The sequence below is a fragment of the Scardinius erythrophthalmus genome (genome assembly GCF_964197995.2).
Source record: "Scardinius erythrophthalmus genome assembly, chromosome: 22".
NCBI lineage: Eukaryota > Metazoa > Chordata > Actinopteri > Cypriniformes > Leuciscidae > Scardinius > Scardinius erythrophthalmus.
The window spans coordinates 23,963,415-23,985,320 of NC_138242.1; the positions used below are offsets into that span (position 1 = coordinate 23,963,415).

Here is a 21,906-nt window from a genome sequence, read left to right on the forward strand (position 1 = left end):
TACTAAACTAGTATTTTGAAAATGTAAAAATGCTGAACATTTTCTGTGATGGGTAGGTTTATGGGTAGGGGATAGAATATACAGATCTCTAGCTCCTTTGGTGGAAGATAAAATAATGTTTAGGAAAAATATTTAGGGCTCAAAAATGTCCCATTCGTCGCATAGAGGGGTGCTGGCTTTTTCATGGCTTTTCCTTTTTGTAGTTTTCTGAGGGAAGGATAGATTGTGGTGCATGACATTTCATAGTGCTGATCAGCAGAAGTGTAATGGCGATGACCCCTCTTATTTTTTATTTCCAACTAATGTGATTTAACTTTTAACCTAACCTGGAATCTTACTGCACAGTTTGCTCATAAAGTTGCCATGGAACCCATGCAGTTTATGGGGATCTTACTTTTAAAGACCATCTTCTGATGATTTATATACACACGTTGGGTTTGCATCTTTTATGGGGACTTTTCCTTGAATTAATGATTTTTATACTGTACAAACTGCAATTTCATGATAGAATCAGGAGAATCAGGAAAACGTTGATTCAAAGATGCATCAAATGGCATTAATTAACACAGGATACAGAGAATGGATCTTTTTCGTGTTGCACAGTTCACTCCACTTAGATTTTCTTAACCTTTTCTAAACATCCCTGATAGATTTGGACCTCGGTGGTACAAAAACACAATGAAATCCCATATCATAAGAATTGATTGCGAAGCAATTCTATGATTTCCCTTGTGGAAAAAGATGGATAAATAGGGAGAGAAAATTGCTTTCCCTGACCTCTCAGCTGTCAAAAATAATCAATTTGAAGAGGTAAATATGCTTAGAAAGGAGATTATTGATCAAGCAACCAAAAAAGCAGATGAACGATTTGTATTTCTGAACTATGTATGTATAAGTCAAATGAGGACAGGTAGATTTCTAGAGGAAAAGCCAGGGAAAAGCCACAAAATCTGTTCCCTCATTGAATGCATCTTAGTTTGATCTCATTTTTAAAATATTTTTTCCCCCACAGGTGTCAGTGTTCAGCAAAGACAAAATTGGAATATTGGAAATCAAATTTGTTGCCTGTATGTTTAAAAAATATATATATATAAAATGTATGCAACATAAATTGAGTGAATTATGAATAACTTAATATACATTACTGTATGTATCTTTTTTAAGGAGACAGCTGATGTAGCCTTGCTGCTTCTAAGAAAAACGTATTACAATCTTAATGCAATAATTGATATAAGTGTTTGCACATAGTACAAGATTTTATTATATTTAAACAGCATAATTTCATTGAGTTTATGAGTTTCCAAAGAGCACTTTCAGAGTTTATGAAGTAGAATTAAAATCTCTCTTAACTGCTTTAATTAGGCTATATATAATTAATGTAATTAATATTATTGTTATTTGATAAATAATAAATCAATAAAAACGATTGTAATATTTTGAAAATGAACAACAAATGGGTAAAAGAGAAGGTTGTTGTTTTTTACCTCTGACCCTTAAAAGTCATGTAATATAATTGATCCATGCAGATTTTGTCCAATTTAATATTTTTAACTTGAATAAAAGCACTTAATTTATATTTTACCATGACACGTCATATTTAAAATGTATACCGCAATGGAGAAATAGAAAGGTTACAAAATAAATAAAAAACATAAAACTGCAGGAATTTGCTCATGAATCTGTATTGTTTTCCTATGAAATTTGTGAGCATTCAACAGACTTTGACCTGGCATTATCTGTTAATTAGTTCACCTGCTTCTGTCTAGTAGACCATTTTATAATGCAAGTTTCCGTGTTGTATAGCACAGAGTTAAAACAATATAATGCAGGTAACCTAAAAAGGATGCGTCATGTAACTGGTTTTAAGTCATAAATATTAACCTGACTTTATTAAATATTTTTCAGGTTAAATCAAATAAATCTACCTCCTTATTTTCACATTTTTACTTTTTACTGTGTTTATTTCACCCTTAAAGCTATAATTAGCATTTTACATTTTGGTGAATAAATAAGGAATGGCTTTAAGGGTGAAAAACGAAAGAGGAAAGAGTGGCATATTGGCATATGAAGATCGGTGGCTTGAGACGTCAGCTAGGCGGGGGGTAATAAAAACTCCCATTCATCCCAAGGAGGGGCATAATTGGCTTGACCACATCTTGAAACCTCTATCAGTGGCAATAATGTACTACTTCTGCATTTAGCGTTTGGTGAACTCCTGTCCCACTGAAACAATGGGTTAGAAAACCCTCCACCGACTTTAACAAGCACAGACTCTCGTTTCAAAACCAAACTGACTAAATCCTTTACATAAGCCATAATTAATGGTGCAATGATTGAGTCCAACATGAGTCGGGGTTGCGCGTGGTGCGCTGGAGGAGGTGACGGGACCAGCGCGCATTTGGATGAGAATCACTCAGAACACAGTCTGAGCCCGACGGGACACTTGGTGGTCGCGGTGTGCCTTGGATTCATCGGGACTTTCGGGTTTCTCAACAACACGCTCGTTCTCATTGTGTTCTGTCGCTACAAAATGCTGCGCTCGCCCATGAACTATCTTCTGGTGAGCATCGCAGTCAGTGATCTGCTGGTGTGCGTCCTCGGCACTCCGTTCAGCTTCGCCGCCAGTACGCAGGGACGGTGGCTCATCGGACGCGCGGGATGCGTGTGGTATGGCTTCATAAACTCATGTCTGGGTGAGTCTGTATGTTATAGCGATGTCAATAAACGATTAAAGTAGGATTCGCGTGCAGGTGCGATAGTTTGGCAGGCTACTTTGGAATCACGCAAGCCATAAAACGCTTCTTTTTTATCGTGAAAGTGTTATGATAACGTTTGTGTAGCCTATTAGATAGCCTACTTCATACGACCGATGTTTTAAAATCATAAATGCGTTTTTTCTCAATGTTGCAGAAATGTTATAGCACATTCCCTTTGGGACACTTTGGGAACCTCGCCACGACGTCTATTACGTCGTCGTCAAATGTTCATGTCTTTCTAAGTAAAATTCTACCAGTAACAGAACAGAGTGCGAAATAAAGAGGGATATGTATATTTTTATACTTCTTATCGTTCTAAACTCAAGTTATATCATGACTATACAATTTGAATAACCGACCATAGCTACCAGCGTTCTAGTTTTATTTTATTTTAAAAATCCTCCTTACCTTTAGGAAATCTATACACTTAAATGATAAAAGCGATCGTGTAATTTGCATGGTTTTAATAGTAATCTTTGACATTATTTCTCGTGAGGTAAAGCGTCTCGCTTCAGAAGCCTCCTGTCAGACTCGTGTTCGCGCTGCTAGTTTAACAGGGCTTTTTTTTCGCCAGGCAGATGCCGCTACGCCCACTCTAGAAGTCTTTTCCATTCCAAAAGTTGCAATAATATGAACAATTGCAACTTATTTAAGTGGAATGTTTGCTGTTGTACCAGTTGTTGGCACAGATTTCCCATTAATGTTGGAAGGTTTATTGGGTAACAATTTCGAAAACTGTTCCTTCATTAATGAATAAATACACAGGAACAAATGAGTAACGCACTATTAACATTCTAGTAACTACTATTAACTAACAAAAAACTCTGATTAACACATTAGTAAGTAGGCTAATAGCACTGTTGAATGTGGTAGTTCACTATTAGCTAATCAGTTACAAAACTTTTTTTCATAGGCTACCTCCCAGAGAACGACGTTATATAGGTTCATAATTAACATGAATAATGCATAATTATAATAAAAGGTAATGGTAACCCACTTGTACTGACTCAGGTGTCACTACAGGAACTACTAATTAAGTGAAAAACATGATAACAATAGGTTACTATCGTAATCCCGGTTCTCTGAAACATAGAGTGGAGAGATCCACCTATGGCTCTGCAGAAGCATCCAATTGCACCAAGTCTGGCTAGACTGACAGAAGCATGCAGCCAATGCCAGGTAAGGTCCCTCCCCCTTACCTGAGGGCATAACGCCTGCAAGTGCTGCTATTCTCCAGTAAGTATATTCGCTTCTCGTGCGGCAAGCGGGGCAAAGCTGGTGGATCTCTCCACTCGATGTTTCAGAGAACCGGGGTTACGATAGTAACCTATTGTTCTCTTTTATCATCTCGTGTTCGAGACGTGTTCTCCCACTTATGGGAGAGACATGGACAGCTCCCCGATTGTCCAATACACTCACAGTGAGGTTCTGTAAGCCAGAGAAGGACGGTCACCCCAGGGAGGCGGTGCCTGACACGTCCCATAATCATGAACCTGCAATCCTAACGCACACACATACCTGCTGTGCACATGCAGGACATGAAACACACAATAACAACCCCAGCAACACATATATGTGTATATCTACACCCAGGAAGGAATGTAAATGCATGCTTAGGGATAGGAATGCACATGGCCTGCTGGCCCATTCACCCCATATTCTTTACTTTTAATGGGGTTGCAGGGAGTGGCTAAGAAGACCCCACCCCTAAAACAGAATGTGCTACCGAGATTCTGGTGACATCCAGCCGGTAATAACGCACAAAGGTATGAGGAGAAGCCCAACTGGCAGCAGAACAGATGTCCTGCAGTAACACTCCCCTAAACAAAGCCCAAGAGGCGGCTAAGCCCCTCATGGAATGAGCACTGATGTCCCCTGGGGGCTGCACTCCCTTAGATTCATATGCCAAAGCTATAGCATCCACAAGCCAATGTGAGAGGCATTGCTTAGATATGGGACTCCCTCTGTGAGGGGGCACCCATGAAAAAAAGAGTTGGTTGCTCTTCCGGAAAACACTGGTCCTGGTCATATATGTCTGTAAGGCACAGACAGGACACAGAGCATTCAGCCTCTCATCCTCCGCGGAGGAAAAGGGCAGAGGGTGAAAAGCGGACAACTCTAACACCTCCGATGTGAACGCAGGGAAGCATTTCGGCATGAAGGCCGGATTAGGCTTAAGGGAAATCTTATTTCCACTAAGAGAGAATTTAGTGCTCGAGGAATGAACCGAGAGTGCATGTAACTCACTGACACATTTAGCTGACGCCAAGGCCAAGAGCAACGCCGCCTTGAAAGATGCTTTAGGGAAATACTTCCCTGAGGCTCAAAAGGATATTGAGACAGAGCCTCCAGCACCATGGAGAGGTCCCACTCAGGAACAGTTCTCATGACGACTGGCAAAGAGCGACGGGCACCCTTCATAAATCTGCGGATTAGAGGATGCTGCCCGACTGTCGAGTCCTCAAAACCCACATGACAGGTAGAAATCGCAGCCAGGTAGACCTTAATTGTGGAAAAAGACCTCCCTTTTTCCATGAGGTCTTGAAGGAAAAACAAAATATCAGGAACTGAACACTGATATGATGTGAGACCACGCCCATCACACCACCCTTCAAACACTTGCCACTTACAACCATATAAGGACCGTGTAGAAATGGCCCTGGCATTCTGTATAGTAGCAATCACACGCGGCGAAAGCCCCAGTGTGCTTAGGTTTGTCCTCTCACGGGCCAGGCCCAGAAAGCCACCCTGTCCGGGTATGGGTGATAAATCTCCCCGTTCGCTAGGGACAATAGGTGTACGGAGGGGGAGGTGCCACGATATTGTACTTTTGCCCCCTCTCTGAACAGCGACAGACAGTTAATTAGAGAGAGAACACGCTCTTGAGAGAGACACGCTTGCATGGAGACTGAGTTCAATCCAAGCCCCGGAAAATGACATTTTGACTGGGTGTAAAATTGCTCTTGTTCACATTCACCCTGAACCCGAGAGATGTGATGTGGCGAGCACACGGCAGGTGTCCTGCAACACTTTCTCCTTCGATTCGGCTATAATGAGCCAATCGTCTATATATTTCGAAATCCTTAGACCTGACATTCTCATGGGTGCTAAGCCTGCCTCCGCACACAGACAGAAGGTCCGAGGGCTTAACGAGAGCCTGAACGGCAGAACTGTGAATTCGTAACATGTGCTTTGGTAGGCGAAACGAAGAAACTTCCTGTGAGGCGGATAAATGCTTATGTGGAAGAAAGCATCTTTCAGATCGACCGATGTGAACCAGTCGTTCCGTTTTATGGCGCAGGCGAGTTGTTGCAGGGCCTTTCCTTGCCCTGATGGAAATTTTGTCTTGTGACTGGGTGGTTAGGCAAATGCACACTGGGAAGGCATAACTTGAAGGCCTCATCCTCATCCTTCTTTTTGTCATCACACCGTTGCTGCATCAATGCGACGGCAATGCGCCTCTTCTCACTGTCAGGAAGGCCTGACAGGTTAAAGTCGGCATGAAACGGAAGTTGAGACTGTAATTTTTTCCTTGTTATTACGTACTGTATATCCGAGTGAAACGGCTTCTGAAATTAGAAAAAAATGCAGGGCGGGGCTTGATTTCGTCCTTCGGGAATTGATTGGATCGTTGGAGGTTGGGCGTTGCAAACAAAATGGAGGCAGATTTGAATGCCAGTTTGCATTCAGTTGTGGAGGATTTCTCTCCACCGGACTCTCCACTGTTACCCTCCCATGAAGGATTTTTTTTTTATTATTATTCCCGCGAACCAAGATGAGTCAAGTCAAGTTATCAGTCAAGTTCATCCTCGAGAGCATCTCGATAGCCGCACACTCATCGGCTCTGGCCGCACCCTTTCGCCATGGCACGTGACCGAAAGAGAAGAGAGGTCGTTTCGAGGGGGGAGGGAAGGGTAATGTATTTGATTAAAGATTATAAGGGTACATGAATTTTAAAAAAATAATGAAGTGCACAGATAAATCATTTATAACTAGATGTACCGCATCACGGTACAAAATATGACCGCCGCTCAGGCCTGCACTGGCTTTCCACAAAAATAAATGACGTGGAGTAATTTGGCTGTATTGCGTGTTTATGTATATACCTAAAAAAAAGTAATAGTATGTGCATGTCTGTGTGTGTGTGTGTGTGTGTGTGTGTGTCTGTGTGTGTGTGTGTGTGTGTGTCTGTGCGTGTATGTATGTGTGGGTACATGTGTGCGCGTGTGTGTGTGTGTCTGTGCATGTGGATTTGTATGTGTGTGTATGGGTGTGTGTCTGTGCGTGTGGATGTCAGTGTGTGTGCATGCTTGCGTTTGTTTGTATTCCTGCATGTGTGTGTGTGACAGTATCATCCAATACCAGCAACCCTTCGCTCAACAGCACCATCTACAGGCCGATGAGTGTACAGTCACTAAATGTGCACATAAATGAATTTATTTTATACCCCCCCATGGATGAAATTCTACAAAACTTAGCAGAGGATACCCCCAGAAGATGTCAAGTTAATCATACACATGAAATATGGTGCAGTTCTGAACATCTCCACTGAAGATAGGGGCGATTAAAGCAGAATAATATTGCATTTTCATTTTTTATGGGAGGGGCGCAAATCACAAATGAGTGATTATGGGCTAGGTTGATGTGGGCCCTTAAGAGCAACATACCATAAAAATTTCTTCATCCTCGGTGCCACGGTTCAGGTAGTTATTTAGGAAAAACTGCATTTTTTGGGGTTTGGGGGGGCCCAGCGCGGGGGGGGAGTGGCCCCCGGGGACCAAACGAAATTTTTCCTTAGAAGTCTAGTGGGGCTACATGCCCACCAAATTTCATGTTCCCCGGTACTTCGGTGTCCCTGGTATCGTTGACGAAAAATTTACGGGGGCCCCAGCGCGGGGGGGGAAGTGGCCCCCGGGGACCAAATGAAATTTTTCCGTAAAAGTCTAGTAGACCAACATACCATAAAAATTTCTTCATCCTCGGTGCCACGGTTCAGGTAGTTATTTAGGAAAAACTGCATTTTTTGGGGTTTGGGGGGGGCCAGCGCGGGGGGGGAGTGGCCCCCGGGGACCAAACGAAATTTTTCCGTAGAAGTCTAGTGGGGCTACATGCCCACCAAATTTCATGTTCCCCGGTGTTTCGGTGTCCCTGGTATCGTTGACGAAAAATTTACGGGGGCCCCAGCGCGGGGGGGGGGAAGTGGCCTCCGGGGACCAAACGAAATTTTTCCGTAAAAGTCTAGTAGACCAACATACCATAAAAATGTCTTCATCCTCGGTGCCACGGTTCAGGTAGTTATTTAGGAAAAACTGCATTTTTTGGGGTTTGGGGGGGCCCAGCGCGGGGGGGGAGTGGCCCCCGGGGACCAAACGAAATTTTTCCTTAGAAGTCTAGTGGGGCTACATGCCCACCAAATTTCATGTTCCCCGGTGCTTCGGTGTCCCTGGTATCGTTGACGAAAAATTTACGGGGGCCCCAGCGCGGGGGGGGGAAGTGGCCCCCGGGGACCAAATGAAATTTTTCCGTAAAAGTCTAGTAGACCAACATACCACAAAAATTTCTTCATCCTCGGTGCCACGGTTCAGGTAGTTATTTAGGAAAAACTGCATTTTTTGGGGTTTGGGGGGGCCCAGCGCGGGGGGGGAGTGGCCCCCGGGGACCAAACGAAATTTTTCCTTAGAAGTGTAGTGGGGCTACATGCCCACCAAATTTCATGTTCCCCGGTGCTTCGGTGTCCCTGGTATCGTTGACGAAAAATTTACGGGGGCCCCAGCGCGGGGGGGGAAGTGGCCCCCGGGGACTAAACAAAATTTTTCCGTAAAAGTCTAGTAGACCAACATACCATAAAAATTTCTTCATCCTCGGTGCCACGGTTCAGGTAGTTATTTAGGAAAAACTGCATTTTTTGGGGTTTGGGGGGGCCCAGCGCGGGGGGGGAGTGGCCCCCGGGGACCAAACGAAATTTTTCCTTAGAAGTCTAGTGGGGCTACATGCCCACCAAATTTCATGTTCCCCGGTGCTTCGGTGTCCCTGGTATCGTTGACGAAAAATTTACGGGGGCCCCAGCGCGGGGGGGGGGAGTGGCCCCCGGGGACCAAATGAAATTTTTCCATAAAAGTCTAGTAGACCAACATACCATAAAAATTTCTTCATCCTCGGTGCCACGGTTCAGGTAGTTATTTAGGAAAAACTGCATTTTTTGGGGTTTGGGGGGGCCCAGCGCGGGGGGGGAGTGGCCCCCGGGGACCAAACGAAATTTTTCCTTAGAAGTCTAGTGGGGCTACATGCCCACCAAATTTCATGTTCCCCGGTGCTTCGGTGTCCCTGGTATCGTTGACGAAAAATTTACGGGGGCCCCAGCGCGGGGGGGGAAGTGGCCCCCGGGGACCAAATGAAATTTTTCCGTAAAAGTCTAGTAGACCAACATACCATAAAAATTTCTTCATCCTCGGTGCCACGGTTCAGGTAGTTATTTAGGAAAAACTGCATTTTTTGGGGTTTGGGGGGGCCCAGCGCGGGGGGGGAGTGGCCCCCGGGGACCAAACGAAATTTTTCCTTAGAAGTCTAGTGGGGCTACATGCCCACCAAATTTCATGTTCCCCGGTGCTTCGGTGTCCCTGGTATCGTTGACGAAAAATTCAGTAAGGTGACGGGAAAAAAAAAAAAAAAAAACTTTGACAATCCCTATATGACCGCTTTCGCTAGCTACGCTAGCGGCGGTCATAATAAACACTACAATATTACATAAAAAAAGAAGATTTGTCAAATTTGATTTCATGTCGACTTTAAGCCAGAGTGCGTGCTCTCCCACCACAGAAAGCGCCATAGAGCGCCCACAGGCTTGGACGGCCTGACGAGAGTTACGGAGGAAGAGGTCGTTAACCGTAAGGATCTCCTTCCACAATGGTAGAGAAGGGGTTCCCTTTTCCAGCTGTTGCCATAATTCGTCCAAGATCTCCGCCTGGTAAGAGGAGAGGAAGGAAGAGACGTTCAGGGCCCTGACAGCCAATGCCAAGGACTTGTAAGTGGCCTGGTGAACTAAGGCAGAAAAACAGTCCATCTTGTTGGGCAAGACTGGCTTAGGGGGAGCGAACAGCCCACCCTGTGCGGGGTTAAGGTGCCTGCCGAAGGGCCGCTCAATAGCGGGGGGGTCACCCATGCCAAGAGCCACCATATTCTTCACCTTAAGGCCTGTGAGACCGTGCTTGAGATCGAGCGGGTTGCTCCACTTGTGCCTTATATGCTTCGCGCACGCTGGAAGGACGGGAAAGAGTTGTTTCCTCGAACCGGGAGGGGGTCCCAGCACTTTTCCTTCATAAATGTCCCTTTCCTGGTCGGTAGCGCTCTGTGGAGCCGGCCACTCAATGTTGAGGCGAGCGGCCGCTCGCTCACACACTTCCAGGAGGATGGACTGAGGAAAAGCCGCGGGGGCGTAGGCCTGGGGAACGCCAGAAGGCGGGATGGCCTCCTCGTCCTCTGAGACCCAAAGAAGGGCCGCGTCATCGTCGTCGCCGGAACCGGCCGGTTCATCAGCGAGCGGGAGGTTGCTCGAGAAGATGTCCTCTTCGGGGAAAGCAGGATCGGGCTGGTCAGCCCAATTAAGTGAAGTAGTGCCCGGGAGGCCCCCGGTAGCGCATTGTCGTCACTGGTCCCCCATCTGAGTCAGAAACGCCAAGCTCGGTGCACTGGGTCGCAAAAGCTTCTTGGGCAGCATAAGGCACTGACTACAATTCTCCGGGTTCTCCAAGGCTTCTTGAGCGTGTTTGAGGCCCAACCAGACCACGCAGAAAGAGTGAAGGTCCTTAGCGGCGATCAGTGCCCCGCACGTGGCCGGGCAGTCCTGTGATTGGCTGTTCCCCGAGAAGTGGCAGATTTAGACAGCAACATACCAGAGAAAAATCTGTGGTGGGAAGCCATGGAAGGGGGAGCAGGCGAGAAAAGCAAGAGCGTGGGCGGATCCGGATGCAGAACACAGCTAACGTTAATCAGGTTGAGTAAAAGACTTTCAAATCTGGCGGAGGCTGATCAGGCGATATGTCCTCCTGAAGACACGCAAATGTGAAGTGTAAATCTACGAACTGTGTAAGTGCAGAGATCACGAGAAGCGAATGTCAACTGGAGAATAGCAGAGCTTGCAGGCGTTATAAGCCCTCAGGTTAGGGGGAGGGACTTTACATGGCATTGTCTGCTCGCTTCTGTCTGTCTAGCCAGACTTGGTGCAATTGGATGCTTCTGCAGAGGTCAGGTACGGATGCCCTTCCCATAGGTGGATCTCGAACACGAGATGATGAAAGAGAACTACCTAATATTGACTGAAGTCATTGTAAGCTTTTGAGATTTTTGTAAGATTTTGAATAGTAATTCCTTCCGATGGATTTATGACTTTAGTCATTACTAGTGTGTGATCTTCACTTTAGAATACTGATCCAAATAATTACAGTAGTAGTTCCTTTGGAAAGATGTAGTAACACTTGAGGCGTTACTATCCAAAACTTACAAAAGCTTACAATGACTTTGGTCAATATTAGGTAGTTATCAAGCTTTTCACTTTAGAAAATTGATCCAAATTATTAGTAGTTCCTTTAGAAGGATGTAGTAACACTTGATTAATGATGGGTTTCCATTACCTTATATTATACATTATTCATTATTAATATTAATTATATAGTAGTTCTAGTCTTCTGGAAAAATAGTAGTTACTGATTAGCTAATAGTGAACTACCACATTCGACTGAACACTATAAGTTACTAATTCGTTAATCAAAGTTTCTAGTTAATAGTAGTTACTAGAATGTTAATAGTCTGTTACTCATTTGTTCCTGTTATTCTTTAATGAAAGAACAGTATTCTAAAGTGTTACCATTTATTGCCGTATAAAAACCCAAATATAGCTATATCGTCCCACCAACGTTGTCTGGTCTGTTTATTATTGTTATTATTATTATTATTATTAAAATACATCATAGTGATATCTACACATTCTTTATGATAAATATTTATTTCAACATTTGACATTGTGATTTTGTGATTCTATCCAAAACTTGTGATTACTTGTGATTCTATCCTTTATTTGTTTTATTTTACGTGTGGTTTCTTGATTTTTTTTCTTTATAGCACAGAATACAAAAACGAATGCACCTGTAACATAGGCCTAAACATCATAGCTGCTTCATCCAAAATATATATGTTTACACATAATAATAAAGCAGGATAACTCCCCTCGGCCCATAGATGGCAATCAGTTTAAAAGGATGTTTTCTTGTTGATAGATTAAACTCCTCGTACTGGTTATATGCTTTAGTTTATGGAACATATTGTGCACAAAAAGTGTACTATAGTACCATGTTTCTGGAAATATACCACATTTGCAATACTGCAAGACTGCAATACACTGTGCTATTCCAAAGTACATGATCTGATACCATAATGTGGTGGCACGTAGTAGCCTAAATGTTTGTATAGGGATGTGAACAAGAAAAGACTCGAGTCTACACCAAAAAGAAATGCTTGAAAGTAGGCCTACACTAAAAAAAGTTCAGCCCAATAAAATTGAAAACTTGCCAAGGTTACAACCCACAGTAATAAGTTCATTGCACTTTTTAACCACTTTTAATTTATTTACTGATGAAGAAAGTGAAGTTGGAACTATTAGTTGAAAACTCATTTACTCAACAATAAATTACAAATTATTGGAAACAAAGAGGATGAAAACATTTTACAGTGTACTGTTGAAAAGGCCCATAAGTCTCCATAATTGGAATAAACACACCAGGGTAGAGGTGTATTCTTCTCCTGATTGGGGTTTAGCAATTGACCTGAAGGTGTGGAGAACTGTTTTCAGGGAAAAGAGTTGAGGGCTGTCCTTTATTTGACCCATAACACAGGCTCTGATAGGGCAGAGATGAGTGTAGTATTTCCAGTCAGTAGAATAGCTGTTTTGTGGTTAATTAACAGGTGTCACTTTTCTGACGCCAGCAACCCTTAAGATCGTATTGGTCTGTATTATATGACAGATTTTTACATCAGTGCTTATAAACTCTAAAAGTACGACCTAGTAGGTAATTAAAGAATATTGTTGATTCGTTGTAATTGTCAAAACCTAAATGACCGGTCAGGGACCTTGGCTAAACGGAGCAGAATGAATCAGCATTGGTTTGATAAAACTGTGCTTATGGGAGAACTAAGTGTGCTTTAAATGGAGAAAAGCTCTGTAATCAGTTCCACTCCTTGAACACCTGTTGACAAATGCCTCTCATTGCTTTGAAAAGGCTCATTACTCGCTTAGTTTTCATCAGGTACCGCCATGCATATATGATTTAAGTTGCTTCATTACTCGTTCACAATGTCTAATGCCATGATGTTATTTGTAAGCAGTGGACTATAGATTTCTTTCACTGATTATCTACCTTGAATAAATTAGACTAACAATGCTAATACTTGTATTAAGCTATACTTGTAAGAAATATCAGCCTTTATTCTTTGAATCATCAATATAGCAAACACATTGTCAGGCTCATGAAAAGGCTTCATCCAGATGTTACACGGTGTAGGTTTTATATACACACACACATATCAGGCAGGGAAATATGACTATTAACATTCAAAAGGTTCTCGAGATATTTTTTTTCAGGCTTTTAAATATTAAGCTAATAATCTCTTTGAATAATTCTTGAGCAAAGGTCTTTCTAAGAAGCTATGATGAAGATGCCAGGATTTTGAGAGATAATTTTCATGAAATGAACTCCCAGAGAGTTTACACAAGAGACCGGAAACATAAGCAAGTTTTGTCTTTTTCTGCTTAGCAAAGTTTGGTGAACTCTGCGAATTCACACAACAACAACAACAACAACAACAACAACAAAAATAACAACAGACCTAAACACCAAAAATTGACCACTTGGGTGATTAAAAAAAAAGTATTGTATTGAGTCCTTATTTCTTTGCTTAATTAAGCCTAATGTGACTACACATTTGAATAATAAATGTGGTAGGGTTGCAATTTCTGACACTTTTTTATTATAATCCTGTATTTGTTACAAATTAAAGTCGTTTCTCAAGTTCATAAATCATGCACTGAATTGAGTCTGTACTCTGTACTAAAAGCAGTACTGTTTTGTTATTGTTTGTGCATCAACTTGGTATCGAAATACTGGCACATTTGACACCTTTACTTCACTATTATGGCTTGATCGTGAGAATACACACTCCCTTGTGCGTTACCAAGAGACCTTGCAGTTAGTCACATCTCAAATGAGTGTGAACACCTGCTCTTCACAGTTAAAATGGCAGTGACATGATAGCTGCCTTCAGTTTCAGGTGAGATATTTTAAGATCCACCTGGGTTTTTTTATTTTGCCAGCACAAATGACAGTACACTATACAATGACAGAGGAGGAGTGCACACTGCACAATGCAACAGAAGTGTCCCTTACAAGATACACCAAAAGCTGTCTGCATGTGTACAGTGTGGTGCACTGATAAGGATGTTTGCCTTCTACAGACTGTAAATTACCAATGTAAATCAGCTTCCTGTAACAAAAAAAAAGCACTGAGAAAAACCCTACTAAAGCAGGTTTTCTGAAGAGGAACTCGATAAATGGTTCTTATTGCTTATGGTACTGTAAAAAAAAGATCTCTGAAATTTACAGTACAATAAAAAAGGCAGCTGTGGTTGCCAGGCCTTTACTGTAAAAAATATATATTGTTGCAACACTTTAAGTTTAACTTAAATTTACAGTAAAATAAAATGTATATTTCATTACCTGAAATAATGTTTATATATCAAATTACTAAAATGACCTTTATACTTTTGAGAAAAACTGACAAGCACCTTAAAAGCACAGGTGGTGAAGAAAAAGCCACATGATGAATCAGAGTTCAATACAAATAACTTTTCCATAAGCTGAGTAAATACTAATACTGTAGAAGGCACACAGTGTACACAAAAACAAAACACCATTATGGAAACACACAACACTAAAATGATGCAAGTTATGCAACAAACAAACATTAATTTCACAACATGATTTAGCATAAAACCCTTTTGTACATAACTGATAAGCAAAAGCTAAGAAGAAATTGATTTTAAATGTGAAGTGTAACAGAGAATTCTGTGAATGTCAGTATAAGGTTTTTCAATGCTGTTTTAAGATGAGCCGTTGTTTTTCACTTCCAAAAACTACATTTAACAGTATTTTACTGTAAAAAAAATGTCCCATTAGATCTATTTTTATTTTCTGTTTTTCACCTGTAAAGAGTAAGGAAACTTAAAGTTGCTTTTTTACAGTCTTTTACTGTTAAAATTACAATAGCTACAGATGCAAAACGGAAGAAAAAAAGTTGTATGATTTACTTTGTGTCACATGTCAGTGCATGTTTGGACTTTCAGTTTGTGTTTTGATTGGTTCCTGTTTTCCTTTGTTCTTTTCCCACCACTCCTTCGTTTCTATGGTTACTATCATTATGAGTTCATTTGTCCCAGCTGTGTATGATTAATTATCTTGTTTCTGTTTGCTATTTAAGCTGCGCCCTTTCTTTCAGTCTTTGTCCGATCTCTGTTGCGATTATGTGTTTTCTCTGCCTGTCAGCTTGTTCCAGCGTACTATTATTAAAGTTTTGAGTTTGTATCTATAATTGGAGTCTTCAGTCTGTTCCTGAGGAAACCACAGTGAGACACTTTGAAACGATTTTAGTCAAATTTCTCTAATGATTACAAAGAAACACAATTATTTCCTTGTAAAACAATCCAATAATCTGGTTTATTTACAACTTTGAAAAATGTGCATCTAAATTCTCATTTTTCCTGTTAAACAAGGTAAACCAACAGCACTGAGCTTGATGTATTTTTGCAGTGCATGCGATAAATCTGCAGATTTTGGACTTTTACTTGATGTAAACAAACCCTCAAAGGCAATAATGATCTGTTAGCAACCCAGGACCGAAGCTATTACACATAACAGAGCGTTGTGTTGTCTGTATCTCTCTTCTGTTTGTACAGGTGTTGTGTCTCTAATCTCGCTGGCGGTGCTCTCTTACGAGCGCTACTGCACCATGATGGGGGCCACGCAGGCCGACTCTACCAATTACAGAAAGGTGGCCATGGGTATTGCCTTCTCCTGGATATATTCCATGGTTTGGACTCTTCCACCACTGTTTGGATGGAGCTGCTACGGTCCGGAGGGTCCCGGCACCACATGCAGCGTCAACTGGGCCGCCAGGACGGCCAACAACGTGTCTTACATTGTCTGTCTGTTTTTCTTCTGCCTTATTCTCCCTTTTATCGTGATTGTCTACAGCTATGGAAGACTCCTCCAGGCTATCACACAGGTAGGTGTCAAAACTATTGCCGTCTACTACAGCTGATGAGTTATTGGTTTCAAAGAAGCTTTCTGCCTAAAGTTACAGACCATTATGTGATTTGTATAGAGACTTGGCATTAAATTAAGTATTGAATTAAGTGCTTTTCTCACACGTAACTCTTTAACGTCATTGTTTTCACTATATCTCCGCATTTAAATGCTAAATGAGAAAGACAAAGAGGAAACTGCCACGAGACTTTTAAAAGCAAAACGAAGAAGCGTTAGTACTGCTAATTGTTTCTGTAGTGTAAGTGTACACTAAAGTTCAGAAGTTTGGGGTCAATAGATTTTAAATGAATACTTTTATTCAGCAAGGACACATTAAATTGATAAATTACAAAATTATAATTCTATTTCAAATAAATGCTGTTCTTTTGAAAGAATCCTAACAAATGTATCAAGGTTAATCAGCACAACTGTTTTCAACAGTGATAATAATAAGAAATGTTTCTTGGGCAGCAAATCAGCATATTATTATGATTTCTAACGGATCATGTGATGGAAGACTGGAGTGATGCTGAAAATTCAGCTAATGCCAGATCAAGGTAGTCTGCTGCATCCTACAGAACTCAACACTCAGATTCGGGCTTCAAGATTGGGAATTACCAGCCCGTTCTCATCCTAGGGCGTCATATAGTGACGTTTCGTCGACATCGAACGCACGTGGCACCCTTTAGCGTCAATATGAGACGCAGATAGATATGGTCCAGAAGGCGCCTCCTAGCGGTCTAACCCTAACCCTACACCAGACCTAAACCTAACCATAATCGAACAAAGCTCTGTGCGTGTCATATTGACGCTAAAGGGTGCCGTGCGATGTCGGTGAAATGTCAAAAACGCTTTTGACATTTCGTCGACATCGAACGCACGGCACCCAGTATATGACGCCCAAGGATGAGAATGCGTTGGAATTACACCATACAAATTGCATTCAGCATTAATTTTGAGAGCGTTTTTGCATTGTTACGTAAATTGGGTGGTTCCTTTAGTGAATCAGTTGTTTAATTCAAACAGCATGTGCAAATAAACAATTCAGAATTCATGAATTTCCCCCAACTACAAGCAACAAAAGTGCTTTAAAGGTCCCGTTCTATGCCCCTTTTCACAAGATGTAAAATAAGTCTCTGATGTCCCCAGAGTGTGTATGTGAAGTTTGAGCTCAAAATACCCAACAGATCATTTTTTACAGCATGTTTAAATTGACATTTTTTGGGGCTCAGAAAAACGAGCCGTTTCAGTGTGTCCCCTTTAAATGCAAATGAGGTGCTGCTGGACGACACAGGGGGCGGAGCTTCATGAGCTCGTGCTCAGTCTGTCAGGAAAAATTCATCTCACGGAATGATGATAATATCAGAAACTCTCAGTAACGGCGTTCATTTCGAGTCGGACAATAATGCCTACAGAGTCAGATTGCTGTACAGAGATGAAACAGGTATGGTTTAGTAGTTTAATTACAGTTATTATAACGTATTTGTCATCTGCTTGTAGGCTATGTATCCATTATTTATTAATAGCCTACAAGTCTGCTGTCTGAATGATGATCAAACATGTACTGATGAGTTTAATAAAGTTTATTGTACATCACACAAAAGATGAAGCGTCAGTTTTACTTCAGAAAATCACCGTAAGAGCTGAGTAAACACAGTAGGCTAAGTTATAAGAAGTGCGCAAGTAGCCAGTAGAGTTGAGGGAGCATTCCTGTGGGCGGAGGTTAGTCAAGAAACGGTTCTGGTGATGTCACTAATGCAGGATGTAGAGGGGTGTAGTCCAATCGAGCCGTTTTTTGTAGTCAACTTCTGTTAAATAAAATATCTCGCTTGGCATTGAACTTTGAGCTTTATAATTTTACAGATATTATTTATGCTCTAACAGCAACATTACACACTAACTAAAGTTTGAAACATGGAATCGCATGCAACGGGACCTTTAATATTTTAGCATGAATTAATATTATTGTATTGAAATGTTATACAATTGCAGGAAAAACAAAATGTTCTCTATGGTCTTGTGTGGAAAACTCCTCTAAATTACTTTGCAGAGAAAATGAAGCAAATGAGTATGCAACCTTAGACTAGAGAAACAGTTACCTAGACGAGCTTCAGCTTCAATTAGCGTAATATTCATAAATTGTTATGAGTTTTCACAATGACCTTTTTGCACCATTAATTGACAAAACCACTCAGCAGGCCTCTTGACCTGTGGTTTAAATTCCAATTTAGAGGAAGCAAGATTAATTCATTCTCGACGGGAAATGTTCTGTGTTGTCCGATGATCAACGCCCTGGCAGTCAACAACAATTTACTGTTGTTGACAGTTATTCTCAGTGTTTAGTGTGAAACTGAATGCAAATTAAACACCATATTACGTCAGGCACAGAGCAAATCGTGTCAGAATTTGCATGGAAATGGGAAGAAAATAACATTTCAATTGAGAAGTAGTTTTTATTTGATTACCCAGAGTGGCCCAATTTTCTGAAGTAAACACAAAACAAGTGCTCTCAAAGCTCCCACAATTCCTTTCCTTCCTCCCGCCCCTCATCGAGTGGATGAGCTAACAGAGGCCACCAGCTGCTTACATCAAATGCACTGACACAACAAAATGCTTTGATTTGCAACTGAATTACTTTTCAAAAGCAACAATGAATGAAAAATCTCTGCGTCTAAATGGAGTACAATGTATGAAATGGATGTTTCAGCACTTTTAATATACTGTGATGTTCTGAGAGAGTTTGGAAATTAAAACATTCATGTTTATGTAAATTAGCCCTATCTAAAATGGGCCATTGATGCTTTGAGAACTGGAAGCGTCACCTTTTCGTTTCACTTCATTCAACAGAAACTCAAATCGCTCAGCGTGTGTCATTGCATTAACATAAGCACTTTCAGAAAGGTTCTTTTGCCGTGCGAAAACTCTGCTGAATCTCATTTTGGTCTGAATGTCTTATAGATTCATGCACAGTGTCATCCGCAATGAACTGTATGTAAAGCCGCAGTTATACTGTATGTGTTGCATCACAGTCCTGTATTTAGGTCAAGACTTATCGCGAGACATCAGTGGTGTGATCTAACCTCAGAGGTGAAAAGACTTTGCTTCTCTGACAGATACATGGTTGTGAGAGCAGATAACTTTGAGCCTGGGCTTGTGTTGATAGATGCAGGAACAAAGGGAGGTATCTCCTTAAGCCTGAGCGGAAATCATTTCCAATTAACGAGTTACTATCTCAAAAGGGCAGAGAGGGAAACAAACCTTTAGAATGGGTACCTCAAAGGGCTTATAACCTTGCAGTCTCCGTCATATACTTTATACATCAAAGAATCTTGAAAAAAAAAAAAAATCTGTCACAGTTTCTACAAAAATGTTAAAGAGTTGTCAACATTGATAATAATAAGAAATGATTCTTGAGCGGCAAATCAGCATATTAGAAGGATTTCTGAAGGATCATGTGACACTGAAAAAAATTCAGCTTTGCCATTACAGGAACAAAATTACATTTGAAAAATGTAAAAAATAGAAAAAAAATAATTCTAAATTGTAATAAAATGAACAGTAAACTCCTAATTAATGCTAATTAATAGTTAGTAAGGTAGTTAAGTTTAGGATTTGGGTAAGAGTAAGGATGTAGAATAAGGCATTAATATGTGCTTTATAAGTACTAATAAATATCCTAGTAATATATGCATGCTAATAAGCAACTAGTTTATAGTGAGAATTGGACCCTTATAAAGCATTACCAAAATATCTTACTGACCCCAAACTTTTTGGTACTGTAGTTTAGGCCACTCCCACATCTGACTCTGTCTTAATATATTTTTGTCAATGCCGATATAGATGCATGTACAGATATTGCCTTTGCTCTGCATCTTAACACTAAGTTTTGTCAATTGAGAAAAAAAAAATCTGTATACAACATTTTGTGGCACACTTCCTCACTAACCAGGGGCTTGTTGCATAAACTGCTTAGACTAGTCTTACAAGTTTTTTTTTTTTCTTCAAGACTGTTCAGAGCTATTTTAAATCAGTTACATGAAAAGGAGTGAATACTGATTAGCTGTAACTAATTGCTAGTTTGTCAGACTAGTTCTTGGTCTTAACTTGGCGACTATGTTTACGGAACTGGCCCCGGGGGTCCAATTGCGCCATTAGTCCCTTTCCAGCAACCCAGGGTTAAGTGCTTAAGTGCTCAAGATTTGCAGTTTTGGAGTCACCTCTACATGACATTTAACTTTATACCACCATTCAAGTTATTGAGGGTTATTTACAGTGGGCCTATAAATAGGGTAGACCATTAGTAACGTCATTGCCAACAGCATATAACAGTTTATATGATTCATGTAGATGCTTAGAGAGCGTGCATTATGACACCTCACACAAAATCATTTGCATAATGGTGTCCTGAAGATGATAAAATCATTGAATTTGATCAAAGGCATTTTTCCTTATCTGCTGCCTTCAATTTATTTAGATGTCATTTAATGCAAGGCAATTATAGGCCAATCGCAGCATGAGATCAGATAACTAGTGCGTCGTCTCCACTGTATAAGAGTGATTGTAGCTCCACACTGATGGTATTGAACCACAGGCGCAGAGACAGAATGCTGATAAGCTCAGAGTCTTTTGGACAATTAGCACCCTGTGTGTTTATTCGAGATGCGACTCTGACCGTTCGATGCGGTGGAGTCCTAGGGGGACAGGTGTCAAATATATTCACTCTCCACTCTGATAAATCTCAAAGGGGGTGATAAAAAATGCCACGTGATGTTATATTACACACAGTAACCGGCTCTTCGATTAAGCTAAAAGCTCTTTTTAATTGCATGCATCACAAGCAATCAATTGGATAATGATTCAAGTCCATTTACGATCAATAAGACCACAGGCTTTCAGGCTTTCATTAAAACATGCAATTAACATGCAAAATTAAAATGGAATATTCCTATTTTTCTATATGAATGTTGCAGCATTTATTATAAATGATTAATCCCCGCACATTTTTATTTTTTTTTATTCATGTACCCTCGTAATCTTTCATCAGAAAAACCCTTACAGCGGCATCTCTTCTCATTTCTGTTAACATATTTACTGGCTCGAGGGCGGAACAGCCTGTCACTCACATGAGATCACAACAATTGCAAACCTCAAAGATCCAATCAATTCCTGATGGACAAAATCAAGTCCCGCCCTACATTTTTACTTGTTCGGGAAGTCGTTTCACTGGGATATACGTCACAACAAGGAAGAAAAGGCTATCGCAACTTACTTGATATGGCGACTTTATTGGCGTCTTATAACCTTTAACACCGACGGAACCTTACAAAACGTTCTTAGTTGAAAAAGGTTCTTTAGATTTTTTAAATATTCAAACTAAGAAAAAAATGGTTCTTTTAAGAACTGTTCACTAAAGGATTATTTAGGTAACCTAAAATGTTTTTTTTTCTATGGCATTTCTGTCCCTTTTTGGTAACTTTATTTTTAAGAGTCTTGGGTGGATACTGTGACAGTGTGAATGTCACCTACAGTAAGTACACCTACAGGCTTTGTCCCTCCGTCCCCTAGAAAGTGTCACATTGTTATATAAGTTTGAATGAAGATGTGACAGTTGCGTATTCACAGTGCATAGAGCACATAGAGTAACCCTCCCAGCTCCTGTCGCTCCACTCAGCCGTTGACTAACCAATCCAAAATGTCACCCGGTAGGGGGCCGACCGCCTTCCCAAAGAACAGCCTCATTTGCTCGGACACGGCCTGTCTCTTTCTGTAAACTCACGCTGCGGGTGAAAAGGAGCATACTGGGG

General features: G+C 41.1%; 1 protein-coding gene across 1 annotated transcript in view; it reads left to right on the plus strand.

Moving 5' to 3' along the window:
• The first annotated feature begins 2,314 nt into the window (after positions 1 to 2,314).
• Positions 2,315 to 21,906, plus strand: part of tmtopsb (teleost multiple tissue opsin b) — a 43,600-nt gene continuing 24,008 nt past the window's right edge. The window contains exons 1-2 of the mRNA XM_081352548.1: positions 2,315 to 2,693; positions 15,754 to 16,082. Of these exons, the coding sequence (XP_081208674.1) occupies positions 2,330 to 2,693; positions 15,754 to 16,082 (693 nt within the window). The 5' untranslated portion in view covers positions 2,315 to 2,329. The remainder of the gene's footprint in view (positions 2,694 to 15,753; positions 16,083 to 21,906) is intronic.